Raw genomic sequence first — 23,864 nt, forward strand, 5'->3', positions numbered from 1 at the left:
AAATTACAATGTACTCAGAGAAGTAACAGCAGTGAGTCTGACAGGGTAACTTTGCAATGGTTCTGGCATACTGGCTTCACTAATGTATGTTAGTATTAACATAATTTGTAGAAGCACTAACAATTATTTCAAGCTATGTGATTAGGAATAAACATAGGGTCCTGTTCTCATTTAGGAGGCTTTCTAACACACCTTCCTTAGGGCTTATTTTGTATTGTTCACCTTAATATTCTCGTGTATACTGTTCAAGTCATTTTGATACTGACACAGTCTGCACAAACAACATACAAGAGGATATTAATATGTCATATGCAGAAATAAACAAGGAAGGAATTGGTACAAGAAAGCCTCTTAAGATAACAAGAAAACAAACCATAATACAGACTTAAAGCTATGGTGCACATTTCCTTTGAAGCTTTTTTTTTACCTCAGTGGGTAATTCTTGTTTGTGTGAAACTAAGGCTCCAATCTAGAACTGCTAGCTAAAGTCTTATTTACCTGTTATTTTCCATTCCCCTGAAACATTTAAAAAGAGAGGCTGTATGAGCTTGAGAATATTGACAAAGAAAGCACTGAAAGTTTGCTACATCTCTAGACACATAGGAGTTGTGACCTGGCAACAACAAATGAAAAGCAACAAGGTGACCAACACTTCAGCAGGCATGCATGGGTTGTGTGTCAGTAAGCAGCACCAAGTTATATCAGTTGGTCACAGCTTTTTACTCTAATTCAGAAAAAATCCAAACTAAACAAGAAATACAACAGGAACTGATAAAAAAACAGAGGCTATTCAGATATTAGACTGCATATATACACAATACTTTGAATGACCCAAAATTGCATTACATTATTTATTAAGGCATCTGGCAAATAGACAACATTATCACTCACTTCTGCTCCAAGTAGTCGAAGTCATGAAGGTACAGCTCGCGTGTGTCATGTGAGAGGTAGATGGTGTCGACGTCCCAGGCTACTTCCTCTCTATAGGGCAGGGCATGGTAATCACACATGCACATATACTGTGTTGAGAACCCCCCACACGGCCCCATGTCTCTGGTTCCGCCAAGGGTCGCACGCTCAAGTTCCTCCAACTGCTGCAACCGCTTGGGAGGCTGAATGTCCACCTTCCGAATAATATGTCTGGAAGGACGGGTCATATTTACTTATTGATGAAATACTGTAAAAGCATGCAGCTCCAAACAATTAACCCCTCCAGCCCCTTTAAATCAATTACAGTTTATTCTTGTTGCGAACAGATTTTTGCATTCAGCTTCAAGGAGAAGTTTGGGAACGGAAATGTTAGATACAGCTTTCATTACTGGTACCATATCTTTAACATAGGTATTACAATAATGAGATACTGATAAGACTGTGCTGATATATAAAACTTTACAAATTATTTTTCACTAACAATATATGTGCATAACACATATACTGTTTACATTATCAGTAACTAAACAAGACAGATGATGTTCTTGTATTACTATACATTTAACTTATCTTTACTTTGTGTACAATAGGAACTATGATACTAACGTGAGAGGAACTGAGGGAAAGATATTTTTGAGCGCGGTGCCAAGGCTGAGCACCATAGTGTCCACTTCATGGCTGCTGTTCTCTTCATGTGTCGTGTAGTAAGTATATACTCTATCACACACCGTCAAACACAACTGCAACAACAAAATATTACAGGTTAGTACAATTTTAGGACATGTAATATATAGTAATGGCATTAACCCCTGCTATAATTATTGTACAGGTATTCCTCACAACAGAAGTTATACAGGTACTATCTAGAAACATGAGGGAAAAAAGCACATTAATACAAGAACTGTGAACAGGATGCCCTGCGAAATGGGCCACACATCAATTCACACACTGCTGAAGTCTCAAAAGGACAATGCAAAATTAACAAAACATATTAAAAAACTTACATCAAATTACATACACACTTACTACTGTATACCAGTATTATAATATTTGGTAGACTGGCTACAACTACATTACTGTATAATAATATATTTATGCAGGTGACAGAACACTTACTTACTGTATGCCATACACTACTTACCCCCATGATAATTCGTTCACTAATTTGTACTGATGGATAGTATGAAAAAGGAGCTAACATGAGTGCCAATATATATTCACACTGCTACCATAGGCATTTTCTACACAGTGCACACTTTTAAATTGGGAAGGCATATGTCTTGTTTCAGTGCACACAAAGTACCTCAGATATGAAAAGCTTTCCTTCATACATAGCACTCTAGTCCTCCTCTCCCTGGTTCTTGGATATATCTCTTTTTCCCTGAGAAATGCTTAAATCACTGAAAGGAACATCAGTCACATAGTGGTTCAGGGATGCTTCTCATAATACTGTACTACATTTTAATAAAAAATAAAGGTCAGTCCAGATGATGAAGTTCATCACAAACATGCATAATGCGCCTCATCTGCACAAAAATCTGTACATATGCTGCACTGAAATAATAACAAAGGCAATTCTGTACGTCTCTATGCAATATCTACAGTATACTGACACCTGAAGCAATGATCTGATACTTTCATATTATTTTCCAGTGAAACAAGTAGTTAGAGGCTGATAATTTAAATGATGACATGAAACTTTGAAGATGAAAAGAAAGTATGGAGTGAAAGGGTATGGGAAAAAGAGGTAGTGTGGGGGACACGGAGTGAGGGAATGGGAATGAGGAGGAAATTTGAGAAATGAAAAGTGTGGTGTGTGTGACGGAGAGGAAATGAAGAATGTGCGGGATGGAAAGTGAGGATTGTGAGGAACAGGAAATGAGGTGTGTGAGGAAGAGGAAGTGAGGAATGTGGGGGAGAGAGGAACATAAGGGAGAGGGAGTGAGGAGGAGCATGAGGAAGAGGGAATGAGGAGGAACATGAGGAAGAGGGAATGAGGAGTGTGAAGGTGAGGACTGTGAAGGAGTGAGAAGGAGTATGGGGGAGTGAGAAGGAGTATGGGGGAGTAAGGAGGAGTGTGATGATGGGGAAGGGATGAGTGTGCAGAAGAGGGAGTGAAAGGAGGTGTGAGGGACAGGAAGTGAGGGGAGGTGTGAGGGAAGGGTAGTAGTGGGAGGTGAGGGAGAGGTGGGAGTGGGAGATGAGAGATAGGTGGGAGTGAGGGATGAGAGATAGGTGGGAGTGAGGGATGAGAGATAGGTGGGAGTGAGAGGAGGTGAAAGACAGGGGTAGGTGTGAGGGAGTGGTAGGAGTGAGGGGAGGTGTGGGGGAGTGGTGGAAGTGAGGAGAGGTGTGAGGGAGTGATGGAAGTGAGGGGAAGTGTGAGGGAATGAAGTGAGGGGAGGTGTGAGGGAATGAAGTGAGGGGAGGTGTGAGGGAATGAAGTGAGGGGAGGTGTGAGGGAATGAAGTGAGGGGAGATGTGAGGGAATGAAGTGAGGGGAGGTTTGAGGTAATGGTAGGAATGAGGGGTGTGAGGGATAATGGGAGGTATGAGAAGTGGTATGAGTGAGGGGAGATGAGGGAGTGGTAGGAGTGAGGGGAGGTGTGAGGGAGTGGTGGAAGCGAGGTGTGTGAGGGAGTGACGGAAGTGAGGGGAGGTGTGAGAGAGTGGTAGGAATGAAGAGAGGTGTGAGGGAGTGGTAGGAGTGAGAGGAGGTGTGAGGAAGTGGTAGGAATGAGGGGAGGTGTGAGGAAATGGTGTGAGTGAGGGGAGGTGTGATGAAGTGGTAGGAGTAAGGGGAAGTATGAGGAAGTGGTAGGAATGAGGGGAGGTATGAGGAAGTAGTAGGAGTGAGGGGAGATGTGAGGAAGTGGTGGGAGTGAGGGGAGGTGTGAGGAAGTGGTGGGAGTGAGGGGAGGTGTGAGGAAGTGGTGGGAGTGAGGGGAGATGTGAGGAAGTGGTGGGAGTGAGGGGAGATGTGAGGAAGTGGTGGGAGTGAGGGGAGGTGTGAGGAAGTGGTAGGAGTGAGGGGAGATGTAAGGAAGTGGTGGGAGTGAGGGGAGGCGTGAGGAAATGGTAGGAGTGAGGGAATGTGTGAGGAAATGGCAGGAGTGAGGGGAGGTGTGAAGGAGTGGTGGAAGTAAGGGGAGATGTAAGGGAAAGGTGGCAGCGAGGAACAGATGGCAGTGAGAGTGAGCGAGAGGAGTGAAGGAACGAGGAAGAGAGGGGGTAATGAAGGAAATATGATGAAGATATGAAGGCGTGATAAATCGATAAAAAAATGAGAACAGCGAGAAGACGGAAGCGAGAAAGAGGTCATATATAGAGCAAGCAAAGTATACGGGAGTTGAAGGGAAGAGAAACGAGAGTAGGAGAGTAAATGGGGGTTAAAGGAGGAAAACTTAAGGGAACTGGTAAAAGATATGGCTGAGCGTGACAGAGAAGTGTGTAAAGTGTGAAGACAACAATAAGATGTGAGGAAGAAAGGAAATGTGCAAGAGACAGAAACACACTGAAAGGGAGAATGGAAATGTGCAGCAGCGATAGAAGTATACTGAAAGAGAGAAGTATATGTAGATGCTAGGAAAAGAGAGCTAAAAAATAATGTTCTACAACAATTGAATCATACTAGTAAAAATAAGCGGATGGAAGTAGGAGGAAAAGCATGAAGTATGAGGAAAGGGAAATATGCAACAGAGACAGAAGCATACTGAAGACTATATGGGAGTGTGAGAAAAAGAACTAGATATGGTATATGGAGAAGTGTTACGTACAAGGAAAGTTTAATACTGACGTCGCCTGCATCAATAATATACACGAGGACACCGAGATGTAATGTGCAGAATAAATCGCAACGGAATACGTGTTACGAAATATCCAAAACCACTTACGACCCTTGACTGACTTCAACCCTGTCATTACGAGACGTCTCTCTTATGCTACGTACAGAAGGTGAAATAAAAATCTTCGCAAAAGTCTGACGAATACCTAGCGGAAAGTCGAACCATCTGAAACACGCACTGGCAGCGATAGGGGTTTTTATTGTATTTCGCCAGTTGTAAATTATCTTCAGACGGAACTGAGAAGACAGTTGTTTCTCTAACTGTACATCCATCTGCATGTGGCAAACAGGGATGAAGTCGAGGGAGAGAGCTACATCTGTCCATCCACAAGCAGTCACCATGGGCGGTATTCTAGTGCGGTTAGGAAGCTTACTAACATCTCTTCCTTACCAGTTTATTTCTGATTGTGCATCGTTACTATATTCTCGAGTGTTATTCATGTAATCTACACCAACATTAAAAAGCTATAAGAAGCAAAAGAGAGGATATTATTGGGTAGTCTGGAAATTAAATCGACAAGGAAGAAGTGCTAGGGAGCTTCCTTACCCAACGAGATTACAGGCCTACGAGTACATCTGTCCAGCCACAAGCACAGACCATAAATCACACTCCTGCTGAAGCCTTAATTATACAGCAATACCTGGGCCACACTGCTAATGATATACACAAACTACACAAACCCACAATTGCTCCGGCAATCTGTTAACAATGTCACCCCATAATCACTGCCTGACCTATGCCACAACCGTTACTGTCAGACTTTCTTCAATTTACTACTTAACTGTTACCATGAGTCGTTCCGTTATTGTATAGTTTCACCAGCTGAGGGGTGCTGGAGAGAGACTCCTTCGAGTGTTGTCACTTATAGAACTGGGTGATGGAAATGCCCGGTTATACAAACGTCCCTCAACTATTCCCTGTCCCCCCGAACGGATGAGGACAACTTCAGCCTGCAGTCTACCAACCTAACTTACCTAACCTAATCTAACTAACCCAACCAACCAAACCAAACCTAACCTAACGTGCAGTACACAAATTCGACAGAAGACAGGAAGCATAAAATTAAAAGTTCCTCAATTCTATCCAAAAATCAACGGAAGAGAGAAGGAATAAACAAAAATACATCATCGCACTGAAGGGGTGCAGAGGTAGCCTAACACACCTGGCCTAATTGGTATGCATAGGTATGTAAATTTCCCGCATCACTCTTTCCTCCCTCTTCTCTATTTCACCGTATCACCTTTATTTACAAATTACCCAATATTCGGACAGGGAAAAAAGGGGAAAGGTGGAATCTCTCTCTCTCTCTCTCTCTCTCCTTAATTATTATATACTTAACACTTTTACCACAGTGACGTCATTTTATACCTCCTAGAATTAATTACATAAACGCAACTTCCACAATACTTAATCCTCTGCAGAAAAGGTCAGAAATCCTCCCAGTTAGTATTCATATTTTTTTCCCTACCCGCCAATTCACTTTCTATTTGTACTTCTCTTCTTCCAAACACTACATTTCCCAACTACACCTCTTCTTCCCTCTCTCCTCTCCATTCCCTAGCATAAATTTTATTAACAGAGTACGCAGGTAAAAGAAAAAAAGAAACAAAATAAAGACAAAAAAGAAAGGGAGAAAGAAATAAGAAAAAGAAAGAAGAAACGGAAAGGGGAAAATAAAAAAGAAAGTCAGAAAACACAATGGTTCCAGGTCATCCCACCAAGGCCCACTTTCGCTTACTTTTCTCCTTCCTCCTGAGTCCTGCTTCACTTTAGGCAACTTCTCCTCTCCTTCCAGCTAGAGATCTCACAACTACGCCTCCCCTTCCCTCCATTTCGCAACACTATCTTCACTTCCCTATCGTTCCCCTTTTCCTTTTGTCAATTTGATTTACGGATGACATGATATTCAATGGTGAAAAGAAAGAAAAAGTTAGTGTCCACAATATTTTTAGCCTCCCCCCCTTCACATCTCGCTCTGTCATTTTTCTCCCACTTCCTGTTTCACCTGTTTCACCCTTTCACGACGAGGATCTCTTTTCATTCAATTCTTGCTACAAAATCATCAACGTCTCCCTTTCTCTCTACTACTGTATCGTACTGCTCTTCACACCTACCCCCTCTCAACCACTTTCTCCCACCTACTCTTACACTTCTAATTGCAATTCTTCCCACGTATTCCTCATCCTCCTCTCAGTCACCGCTCTCCCCAGCAAGCCTACTTCTCCCCTTCCCTAACTGCTGTACTCACCTTCTCCTCTCCCAAGCAATGCCTCTCCTACCTACTCCTCCTTTCCTAATCATAATTCTTCCCACGTACTCCTCATCCTGCTCTCTGCCACAGCTCCCCTCATCTAGCCTACTTCTCACCTCCTCTTTTATACTTCTCCCCTTCTCTACCTGCTGTACTCATCTCTTCCCCTCCCAAGCAATGCCGCTCCCACCTACTCCTTCCTTCCTAAGCATAATTCTTCCCGCGTACTCCTCATCCTTCCCTCATCCACTGCTCTCCCTACCTACTTCTTCCCTTTCACCCAAGTCTTGCTTCCATCTGCCGAATCTCTACTAAGAAGAATAACAATGCCTACCGTACCAAGAATGAAATGAGAAAATCGTCACCACACTCAAATGGTTACCTACACACTACTTTTCCCACCTACTTCCTTCAAAACACTGCTATCTCACTTTCCTCCCTATTCACTGTCATTATGTAATCAATCCTATACCCCGCAACTCATCTCTCTCTCTCTCTCTCTCTCTCTAGACGGTTCTGCCAATGCGTAGTTATGACACACTTGCGGCTGACCCCCGACCCCCGTGCCCCCGCCTCACCCACACAGTACGCCCATTACAACAAAATATTTCACAGTTCTTCGTTCCAGCTGGAAAAGCACAACATCAATAGCTTTACTACAAACGAGGACATCTTACCTTACTAACATTTAACTTTATTACGAAAGAAGACATCTTACTTTACGACTTCACGGTACTACGAATGAAGGTATCTTGCTTTACTTAATTATTTCACTGTTCTTCGCTCTACCTGGAAAAACAAAGCGTCAACTCCTTTACCACGAACGAAGACATCTGCTTCTTTACCACGAACGAAGACATCTTGCTTTACTTATATTTCACTGTTCTTCGTACTGACTGGAAAAAAAAAAAAAAATGCGCCAACTCCCTTTACTACGAACGAAGACAACTGGATTTACTAATATTTCGTTGTTCTTCGTTCTTACTGGAAAAACAAAGTATCAATACCTTTACTACGAACAAAGACATTATGCTTTACTTGTTTTTTCAGTTTATGTTTTACTGAAGGCATCACGCATCACACCCTTCACTGCTGCTTATTTCTTTATTTACTAATGTCTTTATTTCACTGTTTTTATTCTGCCTGGATAAATAAAGAGGGAGAAAAGCTTAAAGACTTGACATAGCTAGAAAATAAAGCCAGGTTAAAATAGTACTTCTTCCACCTACTACCCCCACCCCACCTCCCTTTACTCTCCACTGCCTCCTTTAAACTCCCACATTACGAGGACCTTCTACTTCTAAACAAAAATCACCTGGAGGCAACAAGACCAAATAATAATAATAATAATAATAATAATAATAATAGTAATAATAACAATAATAATGAAATAAATACATAACCTTGTACTACCTCGGCTAAAAAAATCTCCCTATGACCCCTTTCTCCCTTTACTGCAAGACGTCCTTATAGAATAAATAAAACATACATACCTATATACAAACATACATACAATACACACATACGTAAACCTAGACAGTATAATTAAAATAACAATGAAAGAAGAGAAACTTGAAACCTTGACATAACCAACAAACTCAGGTGCACAATAGTACTTCTCCCCTTGCGACTCTCCACTGTCTCCCCCTTCTAAGTGCACGCCTCGGCATTGTAAAAGACGCTGGAAAATTATACCACTCATTGTTCACAAGTTCTCATCATTTCCAGAAACAAAATAACTTGGGTATTTGAACTCCATACTGTTTAGCTGCAGTAACGAATTTCTTTTTATTTTTTTCTTTCCGATCCCTTTTTTATTTTTAGATGAAAAAATTCAACTCAGAAATGGGCACTAGTACTGAAAAAATCTCCATTAATTCCTACAGCAAGACGAAATATACAATGCTTTGCTGCCATTATTATTATTACTATTATTATTATTATCTTGCTACCTCCGCATGATCCTACTCATATTTTTAAACAACTGTACTGAATGGATAGGAAGCAATGTTCATTTAAACTTTCACTGTCATCAAATTAACACCTTTACTGCAGAAACGTCTTTATTATTTATCTCTACTCTCGTTAACTCTAGAAGATTTGACTCAGCACAGGACAGGCTAACCAAGATGAAAGGGTTCGGGGTCCAAGACGTTGATGTCTTTTCATCCACGCGTAATTCCTATCTCCGAGTGATAAAAAAAAAAATCGTATTAAATGGGTTACCTAATAATATACACTTATATAAAACTAAATGAGGCAGATGAAGAACTCTCAGCATAGTAATTTTTGCCATCTGCTGCTCAGTTCATCTTTTTTTTAATCTCTTCCCAGCTACGATCGTACTTTGCCTATACTGTACGCTCCAGACGGAGTAAACAAACGATTTTCGCAGCCTGAGGTCATCCAAGCGATTTTATTGGGAGAAAATACCCTTTGCAAGAGTGGTTTAAATATCAGTCCTGGTACTCGAGAAACCAAGAGAAATCTCCCTGTGGTCGTGGTGGCAAGGGTGCGACAACAGCTGCACTACAAGAAGGTAATAAACGTTCAAGCATTGCGGACAAACGTCACTCACTTAGCCTACTTATAATTCGTCGTCACAGGTCTCTCCCCTAAGCTGAATAAGATCGTCGGGGAGATAATGAGAATAAAACAATTCTAGCAACAGGTACACTAAATAAAGGCTGCTGTTGATGCTGCTGCTTAACTCCAGTCTGCCAGGCCGAGCAAACCCGTCGACCAAAGGAAATCAAATGCTCCTATGGTGGCGTCCTATAGTTTCCATACACCGTTGATGTTGTGTGTGTGCGGCTTAGTGTAGCAAGAGATGAGTAGTGGTTAATTTATGTGTATTATGCAGTGTGGGCCTATTCTACAAGCAAGGCGCATGCCATTGGTAGATCCACTCAACCCGTAATCTAAACTGGTTGCTGATCTAAGTCTAGCAAGATGAAAACTCGATCACGCAGACTGCCCCACCCTACACATCATCCCACTCACTTTGGTGGCATTCCCTGACCGCAAAATACACACACACACACACACACACACACACACACACACACACACACACACACACACACACACACATTCGAACCCATGCACTTGGCAGGACCGTCACTCCAAGTGGGATTTTAACCGCTAGACTGATATGAAAACTCAAATCAAGTTTCCAGCCTATTTCCTTCACCCAAACACTGACACCATCCATCTTGCAGCCACAACCCCAAGCCCTGTCAGAGTGTCCAAGTTTTTCAGATGGAAACAAACCAACTACAGAATTGACACGAAAACTCAAATCCTGTTTCCACCCCAGTTCCTACACTCAGGCACCATCCATCTTGCAGCGACACTCCCAACCGTGGCGTAACAGAAGACAACAATCGATACGCACTAACATGGGTGGGTGCAAGTCAGGCAAGACCGGGGTAAACATTTGCTTCAACACACAGCTCCCTCTCACCTCACGTTCCTCTGATCCGGTGATGCTTGAACGACCACGTATGCTCTCTCTCCACCTAATCACCCACGGGCAATTAACAGCTTATTACCTTTCCTATACCTCCTAATAGCATATAAGATTTTCATAACTGCTTCACAACGATTAGATATGATTACAGTATTATATCTCCTTTGATGTGAACTGATAACTTCTACATAAACTTTATCTAGACTTTAAAGCGACGGATTAACTGCAGTTGAGTGTGGCCATCACCAATTTCAACCTGAGATGAATGGGACGGAAGCTACCTCACTTAACCTCTACAATTCGATGACCACATTCCATATTTTTTCCCTCTATCTCGGCTACTGAAAATTACTCTGCTCAGTCTTTGTAACATGCCAGACAGCATTTTTTTTTTTTTTTTAACCATATTGGTGCAGCCAACAAAAACATAAATGGATGCAAGAACTCCTCTCACCTACACTGCAGATGACAATTCACTCTGGAACTGGTTGGAAAATACGTTCAAGAGGAGCAAGTCCAAATAACAAAGGTTCATACACTCACTCTCAGCTGAATAAAATAGCCTGGTAATAGTTGGAACAGAATACAGAACCGTATCAACCACGAAAGAGTTAACAGCGGCGATATGAACAATCCAAGTTCCTATGACTCACTCTCAGCTAAATAAAATCGTTTAGTATTACCTGGAATTCATCACTAGAGGTGTCTTAACCATACGTAGATTAGGACCCGTATTCCCGTCAGTTAAGGATGCTCCCTAGCATCTTTTCCTTAGCTATTTATTTCTGGATATGACAATAGAAGTAATAAATCCCCAAAATAACGGTGCTACGAAGCATACAATGCCACCTACAATACGGCCCTGATAATACTAAAGATGAGGATAATAATAATAATAATAATAATGATAAAGCACTTTCTCCTCTTCAATTAAAAGGCTGTGGCATTTTTTTTACAGACAATACAAACATCCTCTTCATATAAACCAAAAGTCGATCTCTCAACTTCCTTTTGCAACAACAACTGCAGGTTTCCTTAAGTTGTAAACCATTAACAGCAGTTCCTTAACGTGAGCAGCAGGCACGACTACCCAACCTTCACTAAAACACTTTACTCTGCTTGGCACGTTTCACTTTCTCTTCTTCACGGCGAGCGAAAAAAAATAAAAATAAAAAATAAAAGAAACTCCACACTCCACTGCATCCACATTTAACGCTCACTTATTTGAATTACCAGTACGTTCAACCAAACCCGGAACTAGGGATCAAAATTCTGTTTCAAATATAAGTCTCATATTTCACATTTGCCACTGTCGTGTCGCTCTCAGGATTACACAGCATATTTCTTTTATCTTTCCTTTCTTTTTTTCGTTTCACTCCTGGCCAAAAGTATACGCTGGTAATATAACATCAGTTCACAGCGAAATAACAGGTTGGGATCTCGTACGCTGGGAAGATTTACTATCCTCCTTACTATCTTATACTTGGCCCACTTCCTTATCGATGTCTTATGCATAATACATAAAATCAGTATCTTACACTTGGACCTCTTCCTTCTTTCATTATACACGAACCTCAACCTACAGCAACTTAAGTCCACCTGTTAGATTTTTCTCTCTTTTTAATGAATGGAGGATACCTGTACTCTGGTGTATGTAATTATTTTTTCACTTCATTTTTCCTCCCACTGTTCATCTTCTGGGGAAAAAAATAATAATACAGAAGACAAAAGACAATACAGAACTCTGTACACAAAATATGCCGTTGGGGAAGAAGTGCTGAAGAAGATCTAGCGATACACTGTGCCTATTACAATATTTTAATCCTCCTGCATGCTACCAAGAAGAGGCGATTTGTCTGTGGTCTTCCCCTTGAGGACTCAGGCATCTGCATACTGACAGATTTATAAATTCTTACCGATGTCGATATTTAAAAAGATATAAATACCACACAAGAAAATACTCTGGTGCAACATAAATCGCAATGGAAGAAGTGCTACGAAATCTGCTATGTCAAAGCGAGCGTGATCCAGTTCGGCGAGGTCACGTGATAATGTTTGTTGACAACTGAGCAGAAGCACGTGGCGCGGCGGCGGCGGCTTCTGGCCTCACGCACCTCACTTCCACCACCTGACTGTCGCTACTCCTTCGTACGCGAGAGGAAGAGTGCTGGCGAGAAGGAGATGGAGGAGGAGGAGGAGGAAGTTAATTTGAGGGGAGAGAAAGGGGAAGGACCATCTGAGGGTTGGAAGAATGACGGGAGAGAGTGTAAAGTTTGAGTAAAAAAATGTTCACACACACACACACACACACACACACACACACACACACACACACACACACACACACACACACACAGAAACTAAATAAATGTGAACAGCTGCTCTTTAAACACAAACATAGTAAAAGTCTCAGCTCTATAAAAAGCAGATAGTGACTTGCATTCCCCTAACTTACAATTCACTTATCGCGTAATAAATTCTTAACCCCTTCCGCCACAAGACGTAATATACATTTCATTTGTATTTTGATCCTGTTTCCTCCTCACGATTATATTTTCAGAGACTTTTTGCAACTGAGGATGTTAGATATAGCCTTCATTACCTCTTCTATAATCCTTGTACTCCAACTTGGCCTAAACCTGCCATCCCTTCTCCTGGATTTCTGAGCTGTGACACTGGAATATGGCGCTAGTCACAAAGAAGTGCCATGGAAAGGATGTAGGGCCATAGCACTATCTTTTCCAGCCACTGGTGAAATAAACTACAAAATAACGCAAATGTGGACCATGTGAAGGTGAAAGGAGTATATGTTTTTTCTTTTTTTCCAAACTTAATCATGTGGAAGTAGCGAAAATAAACCAATTAAACAAGCCAGGGGATTCAAGAGATTAATGGTCTAGTCTGATTAAAGAAGTTCCAATGAAAGCAGCATGTGTGTACTCACAGGCAAATGAGTCGGATTTAATTTCACGACCGGACTAATCTCACGGTCGGAATTAATCTCATGGTAGGAACTAACCTCACCGTCGGAATTAATCTCACGGTCGGAATTAATCTCATGGTCGGAATTAATCTCATGGTCGGAATTAATCTCATGGTCGGAACTTATCTTACGGCCGGAACTAAGGTCACGGTCGGAACTAATCTCACGGCCGGAAATAAAATCCATATAGCCTACATGACCATACCTTAGACGACGCTTTTCACTTCATTCCAATCATCTCCAAACGATTCGATATTAGTCGGAACTAATATCATGACCTGAATTAATCTCACGGCCGGAACTAATCTCACAGCCGAACCTAATGTCACGGCCGACACTAATCTCACGACCGGAACTAATCTCACGGCCGTCACTTGCGCGGCCAGAGAGCAACGTGAGGGTGAGGGCGGATCCATATGGTGAGGTGGGCCATGTGGGGAGCTGGATTAATGGCAACGTTTTCACTTGGGAGAGAGTGACTCGTGTGTGTGTTTGTGCAGAGGAGGAGGAGGAGGAGGAGGAGGAGGAGGAGGAGGAGGAGGAGGAGGAGGACGACGACGACGACGACGACGACGAACGGACGAGGGGAAGGGAGGGGGAAGAAGGAGGGGGGAGGGGGAAGAAGGAGGAGGGAAGGGGGAAGAGGAAGGGGAAGGGGGAAGAGGAAGGGGAAGGGGAAGAGGAAGGGGAAGGGGGAAGAGGAAGGGGAAGGGGGAAGAGGAAGGGGGAAGGGGAAGGGGAAGGGGGAAGAGGAAGGGGAAGGGGGACGGTGTGGGAGTGAAGAAAGGGAAATGATGAAAGAAAAGGGGAGGAGGGGAAAAAACGATGACAGAACGTGAAGATAGTCAAAAAAAGAAAGGGGGGGAGGAAAAAAGAAATATCAGAAGAGGAAAGGGGGGGGAAGAGGAGGAGGGACAGAATAGGAGAGGATGAGAGGGGCAAGGGAAAAAAAAAAAAATAGCAGGGGAGAGGGGGAGAAGGTGAGGGAAAGGAAGGAGGGGGAGGGGAAAGCGAGGCACATTTCCTACTCTATGGCGCTGAGGCACAGAACCGAGGGGATGGGGGGAGGGGAGGGAGAATGCCAACTGCTACTTCCCTTTTCTTTCCTCGAACCGTTGTGATAGTACTCTCTCTCTCTCTCTCTCTCTCTGTCACACACACACACACACACACACACACACACACACACACACACACACACACACAGTCGCAAAGGAGGAATTGAAAGTAAAGCCACTATAAATGAGACTATTCTAAATCTGAAAGCCAATTATCAATCTAAGTGAACGGAGATAATTGGCAAAGTTGCTTCCTGTTATTCTTATCTGATTACATAATTCTTAGCTTCTCCCATTTCCTGCTAGTTCAGTGTCAAAGCGTACAGTCTGATACAAAAGTCAACTCGTCGTCACTGCTTCTCATTCAGTGCTAGACTCATAGAAGCTTGATGTGAGGGGACTGAGGTGCGTATCATCATTTAACTGAGGGTAATAATATGCATCTCTGTCCACTGCGTCTCATTTTTTTTTTTTTTTTTTTTTTTTTTTTGTCCGACTCTGGGCAAAGGCTTCAGGGCCTATATCTCGGGGGCAGTAGCCTATCCCAAGGCCCAGTAGTCCTCCTACACCTCCACATGTCACCACTTCGGCGCTAACACCCACCGTCCATACTGAATACATGCTAGGGCTGTCTCATACAGGACTGGTGTATTGGTATTAGCGGGGGTACTTTTATGACATGTCGGCGGGTCATCTGGTAGATCAGGAAAGTCTGCTTCAATGAAATTCAAATCCTTAAACTGTTCCCTGCCCCAGCCGGGATTCGAACCTGGGTCCATCAGGACTGCAGGCCGCCTCTCTACCGATTCAGCCACCGCCTCCCCCTCAAGCATCTATAACTCCTTATCATCATTTATCTGTGGAAAATAATATGCATCTTTGTCTACTACGTCTCATTCAAGCATCTACGACCCCTCATCATTTGTCTGTGGGTAATAATATGCCCTTTCTTCACTGCGTCTCATTCAAGAATCTACGACGCCTTGTCATCATCCATCATTATGAAAAATATTTACGTGTGCAACGCAGAAATAACCTGGTAAAGAAGAGGTGCAACGAACTCTCCGAAGCCACAGAATAAAGATAGATAAATATAGGTATAGACAGTGAGACACACACACACACACACACACACACACACACACACACACACACACACACACACACACACACACACACACACACACACACACGGGCAGAACTATTTCGCACAACTCTTTTTACACGTATCAATAAGATAACGTTTTTCTAACGTTAACCCAACTTCATGCAGGAGAGGTCTAATACAGCCTAAATTTACCCATTCATTAAGACAAGCCTTTTCTTAGTCCAATGAGAACGTGTGGAAAAAATACGAATGTCAGAAAAACGTGAAACTCATCTAATTTAGTGATATTAATGCTCCTTGATTTTACTGTTCCCATGGTGATTGCCAAACTGGTCTAAGATAGCAGGGGTTTGGCTGGGTCACAGGTAGGTAAAAGTAAGGTGTGTGTGGACAAGGTCTGATTCTTGAGGGAAATTGTGGAGTAAAATGAGTAGAACACAAAAGTTGGACTATTTTACGGTTCCCATGGGATGTATGAGACTGGATAAATACGTTCACGGTTAGTTAGGTCAAACAGGCTACACAAACAGCAGTAAGGGAAGAAAACAGGACCGAATTTATGTGCGGAATGTTGAGTAAATAGAACAATGTAGAGTTAAAATATATATATATATATATATATATATATATATATATATATATATATATATATATATATATATATATATATATATATATAGCACAGAACACAGCAAGTCTACTATACTAGTTGTTTTTCAGTTCAATATATACACTCGTGACAGTACGGGGGAAAATTAAAGACTTTCATTTAGCGAAAAAACTGAAGAGTAATGTTAAGGTGGTACAATAAGACTACTCTGTAGATCGTTTGCACTTTGGGACAAACGTAAAAGGCCATGGATTACGTTGGTTTGGTTATTAACTGTTGTATCTATAAAACAAAGTAAAAAAAAAGAAAAAGAAAAATAATCACATTTAGTAGGCACTTATTATACCTCTGAAAGTATACTAAAGAAATTGCATTTATTAAACGTGTATTGTATCCCTGAAACTATGCAATAAAACACACACACACACACACACACACACACACACACACACACACACACACACACACACACACATCCAGAAGACATTTATTACAGCCCTGAAATTATAAAAAAAAAAATAAAAACTCATTCAGGAGACATCTATTATACCCTAAAACTATGGGAAAAAAGGCACATTCAGCATACATCTACTGAATGCTAAAGTTTTGAGAATCAGAGCATGGCAGGGTGGCGTTACCATTCTCCTTCACCAAATTTAGCAGTCACACAAAGGAGAGAGATGGAGAAAGAGAGGGATGAGCCTGAGAGAGAGAAAGAGAGAGCATTTCCTTGGCACGGGTGAATGTAGTGTGTCTCCCACGCTCCCGCCACGCCCTCTCCCACCCTCACCACGCAACATACCCCCGTTCACCCCGTCCTCCATGCCTAACTCACTTCGCTAACCACTTCCCTTTTCACTTCCTCCCTTACGCACTTACTTCCATACCTACACTCTCACTTCCATACCTAAACACACTCCTTGACTCACCCTACAATAATTCTACCCTCTTCATCCTTCATCCTGCCCTCCATGCCTAATTCACTTCATTAACCACTTCCCCTCTCACTTCCATACACTACACACTCTCCTTCATTCATTCTGCACTCATACTATACACACACATTCACCCTCCTCACCGTTCACCCTGCCCTCCATGCCATACTCACCTCACTAACCACTTCCTCTTTCACTTTACACACTACACATTCCCTCAAACAGACAGAAAAACATAGATGGATAAACAGATAGACAAACAGACAGTCCCATATTCAGTCTTTCAAATGCAATTACATTCTCTCCAAAAATTTACCAATCGCCTAGTCCTTGAATTACTCTCATCATTTCTTCATGTTTTATTCTGATTATTAACAACTCTATTGTCTATTCACCATGTCAGTTTCTCCACCTTCGTCCCATATCCATTTCTCTCTATGCATTCTCATTCTCTCTAAATTTCGCTTCGTCCTTCATCATTCACCAAGGTTAGGTTTTCATTCATACTCTAATTCTCCACCCCGTCACCCTCACTCTCACTCTCCTCTCCTCTCCCTTCACGCCTACCGCATGCCCTCCACCCTCTCCCTTTCTCCCCTTACCCTCAACCACACTCCTCTCCTGTCCCTTCATACCTACCCCATGCCCTCCACCCTCTCCCTTTCTCCCCTCATCCCTATTCCTCTCCTCCCCCGCTCCCCTCACTCCACCTACGCACCACACTCCTTTAACCCACAATATCCTCTCTCTCTCTCTCTCTCTCTCTCTCTCAACTTTACATCGTTCCTCTTCGCCTCCCTTTCATTCCTTATCCTCTCTTCTGATCTGCTACATAAGCTACTAAACCAAAAATCAACACACAATAATTTCTTAATCAAGGCGTAACCTGAGAAGCCTTTCTTTACAACTCCTTAAAAACGACGATGGTTCAGCTAATAGAATGGTTTTAACATTATCGCAGGGCGGGAGAAATACAGAACACAAAAATGCCTCTAAAACACTAAACAGGGGAACATCCTACGACACATAACACGGTAATACAGAATGCACAAACACCACGACCACCAATACATAACAGTACAGGTTGCCTTTCAATCTCCATCAGTTACAAGATTACACACAAAGTCCAAAACAATCTCCCTCAACTGTAATGAAGGCTACATTTTTAAAGAGCTAAATGTAAGTGTTCTTTCCAAAATTACTGTGAAGCTTAACCTTGTGCCAGCGTAATATCTAATCCTTATCTCCTGGCTATTGGCCTTCACTTCATCGCATCAGGGAACGTTATGATTAAAGGAAGACTGGTATCACATCTACTTGTTTCATTTCCTCAATTTCTACAAACACATCCAGCCAATAAACTCATGGGTCTGTCACTGTTTATCTCAAACTCCCCCTCTTTTACATCAACTCTCTTTAATTCGTCCATTTCTTTACACTCGCAACACATCCAGCCAACAGACTTCTATTTCATCATTCTAATTCAGTTTCTCAATTTACACACACACACACACACACACACACACACACACACACACACACACACACACACACACACACACACACACATTTCCCTCCCATACACCTACTTCTGTACCTCAACTTCTACACACACATCCAGCCAAGGGGTTTCTTATTCCATCAATTTACTTCATTACCTAAAATTCTGCGCGCGCGCGGACACACACACACACACACACACACACACACACACACACACACACACACACACACACACACACAAGCTAATCAATGCATGGGTCTTACTCTTTCCTCTCGACTGCATTCCCTCAGCCCAAACCACACAATCCCCCATGAAAGTATACAGAAGTCCTTAGCGATAGACTAAAACAGTTTCAGCCCTACCTGAACCCTCTCCAGGTTAATCTTGCCTAATATGACTTTTCTCTCAGCGCAACTTCTCATATGGCGTGGTTGGTACAAAGAAAGGTCTGGTCAGGAAGGTTTATACGGAGAGGAGAGTCTCGGTCAAGAAGGTACAGTAAGTGAAGCAGGAAATAGTGACAGTATATTTGGACTGTGTACGTTACATGATCCTCGTCCTCCTCTCTCCCCCACCCCCACCCATTCGATTCCTTCCTGTCACACACACTGACTCATTCTCTCTGCTTCCCCTCCTTCTCCCCAGGCCATCTCACATCCTCTTACCCTCACCTTCACGCTATCCTCCTCACCCCTTTCCTCTCATGGATATTTTCTTCATCACATCCTCCATCACTGACTCTGCATGCTCTCTTCTACACCTTCTCCTCAAACTCTTCACTCCACTGTCGTCAAACTGCCATCGTCTCAAAGCTCTCTCTCATGAAATTGCCTTCTTATGTTAATATCATATACTTTCATATCCATCTGTCTCCCTTCTGTTCTCTCTCTCTCTCTCTCTCTCTCTCTCTCTCTCTCTGAATATATACCGGTATATATTATCATTATTATTATTATTATTATAATCATCATCATTATTATTTTCCCGCTTTTCGTGACAAGCATCAGCTACACTCCCACAAACAAGAAAATGGATACTGACCTACTATATCTCTCTCGTTTACCCAGCACGAATGATATTACAGTATTCCTTTCACTTCTAATTCCACCCTTCCTCATTTTTTTTCCCAATCCAGCGTAACATTTGGCACCGCCGTAATCACCTTTCCATCCTTCCCTCTAACCACAGCTTTTTCTCATACACTTTCCATTCCACCATCAAGTCACACACGTACTGGCGACTGCTATCACTCCCCGGCTCCTATGACCCAATCTCAGCTGAATAAAACCGTCTGACTTTGGCTGGAGTAAACTAGAGTTGTGCCGTTCATGAGAGGATTGATGAATTGGCCATTTCTTAAGTACCAATAGCCTCCCTTAACTTTATCCAATTTTTAAATCACTGATCCGATGGCTTTTACTACTACTATTACCGGTATTATTATTATTATTATTATTATTATTATTATCTCTCTCTCTCTCTCTCTCTCTCTCTCTCTCTCTCTCTCATATTTCATATTTCCCACGTACTCCAACTCACTTCCCATCTCTCCCCCATTAACTCACGCTCCTTTCTCTGACTAATTCCTTCCTTCTCTCTCTCTCTCTCTCTCTCTCTCTCTCTCTCTCACACACACACACACACACTTTCTCCCAATTACTTCTACTCTCACTCAAGGTCACTCCCTCTTCCCTCCAACTCACACTCTCCCTAATTTACCCTCCCACACTAGCTTCCTCTCTCTCTCTCTCTCTCTCTCTCTCTCTCCATATTTCCCACGTACCCTAACTCAATCCTTCTTTCATTTGTCAGTTCTCTCTCTCTCTCTCTCTCTCTCTCTCTCTCTCTCGACTGTTCCCCTTCCCCGACAAACAAGGGACATCAATAGAGTCACATTTCTTTCCTCCACTCTCTCTTTCTTGCCCCTCCTCTCTTCTTTCTTCCAATTTCTCTCTCTCTCTCTCTCTCTCTCTCTCTCTCTCTCTCTCTCTCCATTATCACTACAATCTATTTCGTCTCTCTCCCCCTTCTTCTTTCCTTCTATCTTGTCCTTATTCCCTCTTCATTATCATATATCTTCCCTCCACCTACTCCTTCCTGCCCATCTTCTCTTCTCTCTTGCTCCTCCTCCAATTTTATCATCACTTCTTCCATCTATTTCGTCTCTCTTACATTTCTTTCCATCTCTGTTTTTCCTACCCTCTTTATTTCAAGTCTTCCCCCCCCCCCACTTCTGTTTCTCCTTCCTGTTTCTTCTCTCCACTTCCTTCTTCCTTGCTCCCCTTTCTTCTTCATGATTACCTACTCCTCTTCCTCCTCCTCCTCCTTCAACTTCTCTTTCTTCCCCTCCTCCTCCTCGGCATCCTCTTTCTTCTCTTCCTCTTCCTCCTCCTTCTTCTTGGTCGTCTTCCCTCTTCATTACCACACTTTTTCCCCCTCCACTTTATCTCTCCTGCTCCTCTTCCCTCCACTCCTTACGCTTATTTCTGCTCCCTGCTTATTAACCAATTTTCTCCTCTTCGCCCTTCATCACAAGATATGAGTTTCTTTTCACCAGCTTCGTTGTAAATTCTTCCCTTAACTACATCTGTCGCCATTCATTATTTCATTCTCTCTCTCTCTCTCTCTCATTTACCATTTCTTCATTCTTCTCTCTCTATCTCTCTATCTACCTTTATCTCCACTGCCATTACTTCATTCTCTCTCTCTCTCTCTCTCTCTCTCTCTCTCTCTCTCTCCCTCTCTCTCTCTCTCTCTCTCTCTCTCTCTCTCTCTCTCTCTCTCTGTACTGAGAAGCAAGTCTTTTTACTCCCCTACACTCGTCATTTATTCACAGTTCCCCACTCCCTACAGAACGAGGGAGAGGGAGGGGAAGGGAGGGAAAGCGAGGCGAGACAGAGGAAGAGAATAAAGGGAAGAAAAGGGTGAGAAGAAAGCGATGGGAAAAGAAGAAAAAAAGACGGGAGGCGAAAGACGATGAGAGAGAGAGAGAGAGAGAGAGAGAGAGAGCGAGCACTGAACGGGGGAAAATTTTATTACCTGTCCTCGGGGTGAAAGACAGAGGAGGTGACCAAAGTTTAGAATCAAGGAGGAGGAGGAGGAGGAGGAGGAGACAATTAGATATAAGCAGACAGACAGACAGATAGATACACACACACACACACACACACACACACACACACACACACACACACACACACACACACAGGGAGGGGGAAAGGGGAAGGGAAGGGAGGAGAAGACGGGTAAGGATGAAGGGAATGGCCATGTGAAGCGAGAGATGGAACCAAGGAGGGTGAGAGGGAGGGAACGGGAGGGAGAGGAGGAAGGAGGAGGAATTGAGATGATGATAAGGTGAACAAACCACAAATATTCACAAATACTCGTCATCGGGTTGAAGGGACAAGACATTAGAAGAAGAAGCAAAAGAAATAATATACATGAAGCAGGTAATGGGAGAGGAAGAGGAAAGGAAGAAGAGGGTGACGGAGTAAACACGAGTGAAAAGGGAAAGAAAAGAAACAGGAGGAGGTTTGCGAAAGAGGAGAAGGGAGAGGGAAACATGAGGTGGCGAGAGGATACGACTGGAGGGAGGGGAGAGGAGGGGAGTGGTGGGAGAGAGCGGAGGGGAGGAGAGGGGAGTGGTGGGAGAGAGCGGAGGGGAGGGGAGGGGAGTGGTGGGAGAGATAGAAGTGTGGTAGCGAGGGGACTAGAGGAAGGGGAGAGAGGCGAGCATGGGAAAAACAATTGGATATTACTAGAAAGAAGGACAGTGAAAGGAGAGACACAGAGACAGACAAAAATAAAAATACCGAGTGAAGACGGGAATGGGGTGAAAAAAATAAATAGTATTTGCCAAGAAGAGTAAAGAGAGGGGAAATATAAACAGAAATGACTGGCACCGGAAGAAGGGAAGGATATGGAAGGAAAAAGAAACAAAAAATGATAAGGAATGGTTGGGAAATGAGTAAAATAAGAATCTTGGTGAATATGAGGAAGTAGAGGAGAAATATGAGAGAAAAGGATGGGAGGAGAAGGGAGGTGAGAGGTGAAGGAAAGGAGGGAGAAAATAGAAGGAGAAGTCTGTGACGAGGGAAGAAGCAATTACCGTAACAAGGGGAAACAGTCATACAGGATCTTAGAAAAAAAATATTTAACAAATCTCTAAATCAGTATAAACTATCACAATTTCTCTTCTCGTATTTTTCACGCTATTATTGACTCTAGTTCCACAGTGAGGTGTAAAGTAACAACCGGGACTTTAAATTTACTAGCCAAGATACGTATAAACAATAATATACAACTTAAGTTTAAAAATATACAAATACAGCATGAGGAAAACGAGTAAAGTGATTATAAAGAACCATGAGAAAAGCCAAAAGGAAATTATAAGGAGGAACGAAGATGGTACAGGAGGGGAGGGGGGGAAGACAAGGAAGAGGAAGGGAGGAGGGGGAGAGATGGGAAGGGAGGGAGGAGACAGAGGAAGAGGGATGCTTGAGACAATCTGATATGAAGACAAAGTGTAAGGGATGAAGCAATGAACATAAGAATCAGCAGTAAGAGAAAGGAGGAAGAAAAAAACGGGTAGGAAGAGGAAAATAGGAAGGAGGATGAGGAAGGCACTGGAGAGGACGAGAGGGGAAGGAAGGGAAGGAGAGGGGAAGGGAGGGGTGCAAAGGGGAGTCGAGGGGGGAGGACGAGGCAAAGGGGGACAGATGAAACAGAGAGGCTTGTGTTGAAGATAAGACAAGGCGTGAGAAAGAAAAATAATAAAAAGACTGAGATATGAAAATTGAAGATATGGATAACAACTGATCCAAGGAAGGAAGGGGGAGAGGAATATAAGAAGAGTGAATGAGGAGAGACGAGGAGGGGGGGGAGGGAGGAGAGGGGACTGGAGGGGAGGGGAGATGAAATGGAGAGAGAAAACAGCAAGAGGCGCAAGAGCAAGAAAGAAAAACGAGGTGGGAGGCCCAGCAGATCACACCTGACAACTAGCACACACACACACACACACACACACACACACACACACACACACACACACACACACACACACAGCGTCTTGCAATACTATACCAAGGCCACAAAATCAGACAACTTTTAATAGCATGATAGTAGGGATAAGACACGAAAGGAAGAAATGAAATGTTGAAGACAAGAAA

General features: G+C 42.8%; 1 protein-coding gene across 1 annotated transcript in view; it reads right to left on the minus strand.

Moving 5' to 3' along the window:
* The window catches only part of LRR (capping protein regulator and myosin 1 linker 1 leucine rich repeat protein), a 130,713-nt gene that overhangs the window by 81,438 nt on the left and 25,411 nt on the right, over positions 1–23,864 (minus strand). The window contains exons 5-6 of the mRNA XM_080277394.1: positions 1,537–1,670; positions 892–1,140 (exon numbers count right to left, since the gene is read on the minus strand). Of these exons, the coding sequence (XP_080133520.1) occupies positions 892–1,140; positions 1,537–1,670 (383 nt within the window). The remainder of the gene's footprint in view (positions 1–891; positions 1,141–1,536; positions 1,671–23,864) is intronic.

Source organism: Coenobita brevimanus, chromosome 69, assembly GCF_032717465.1.
Source record: "Coenobita brevimanus isolate Jiangsu-jjx chromosome 69, ASM3271746v2, whole genome shotgun sequence".
Classification (NCBI taxonomy): Eukaryota; Metazoa; Arthropoda; class Malacostraca; order Decapoda; family Coenobitidae; genus Coenobita; species Coenobita brevimanus.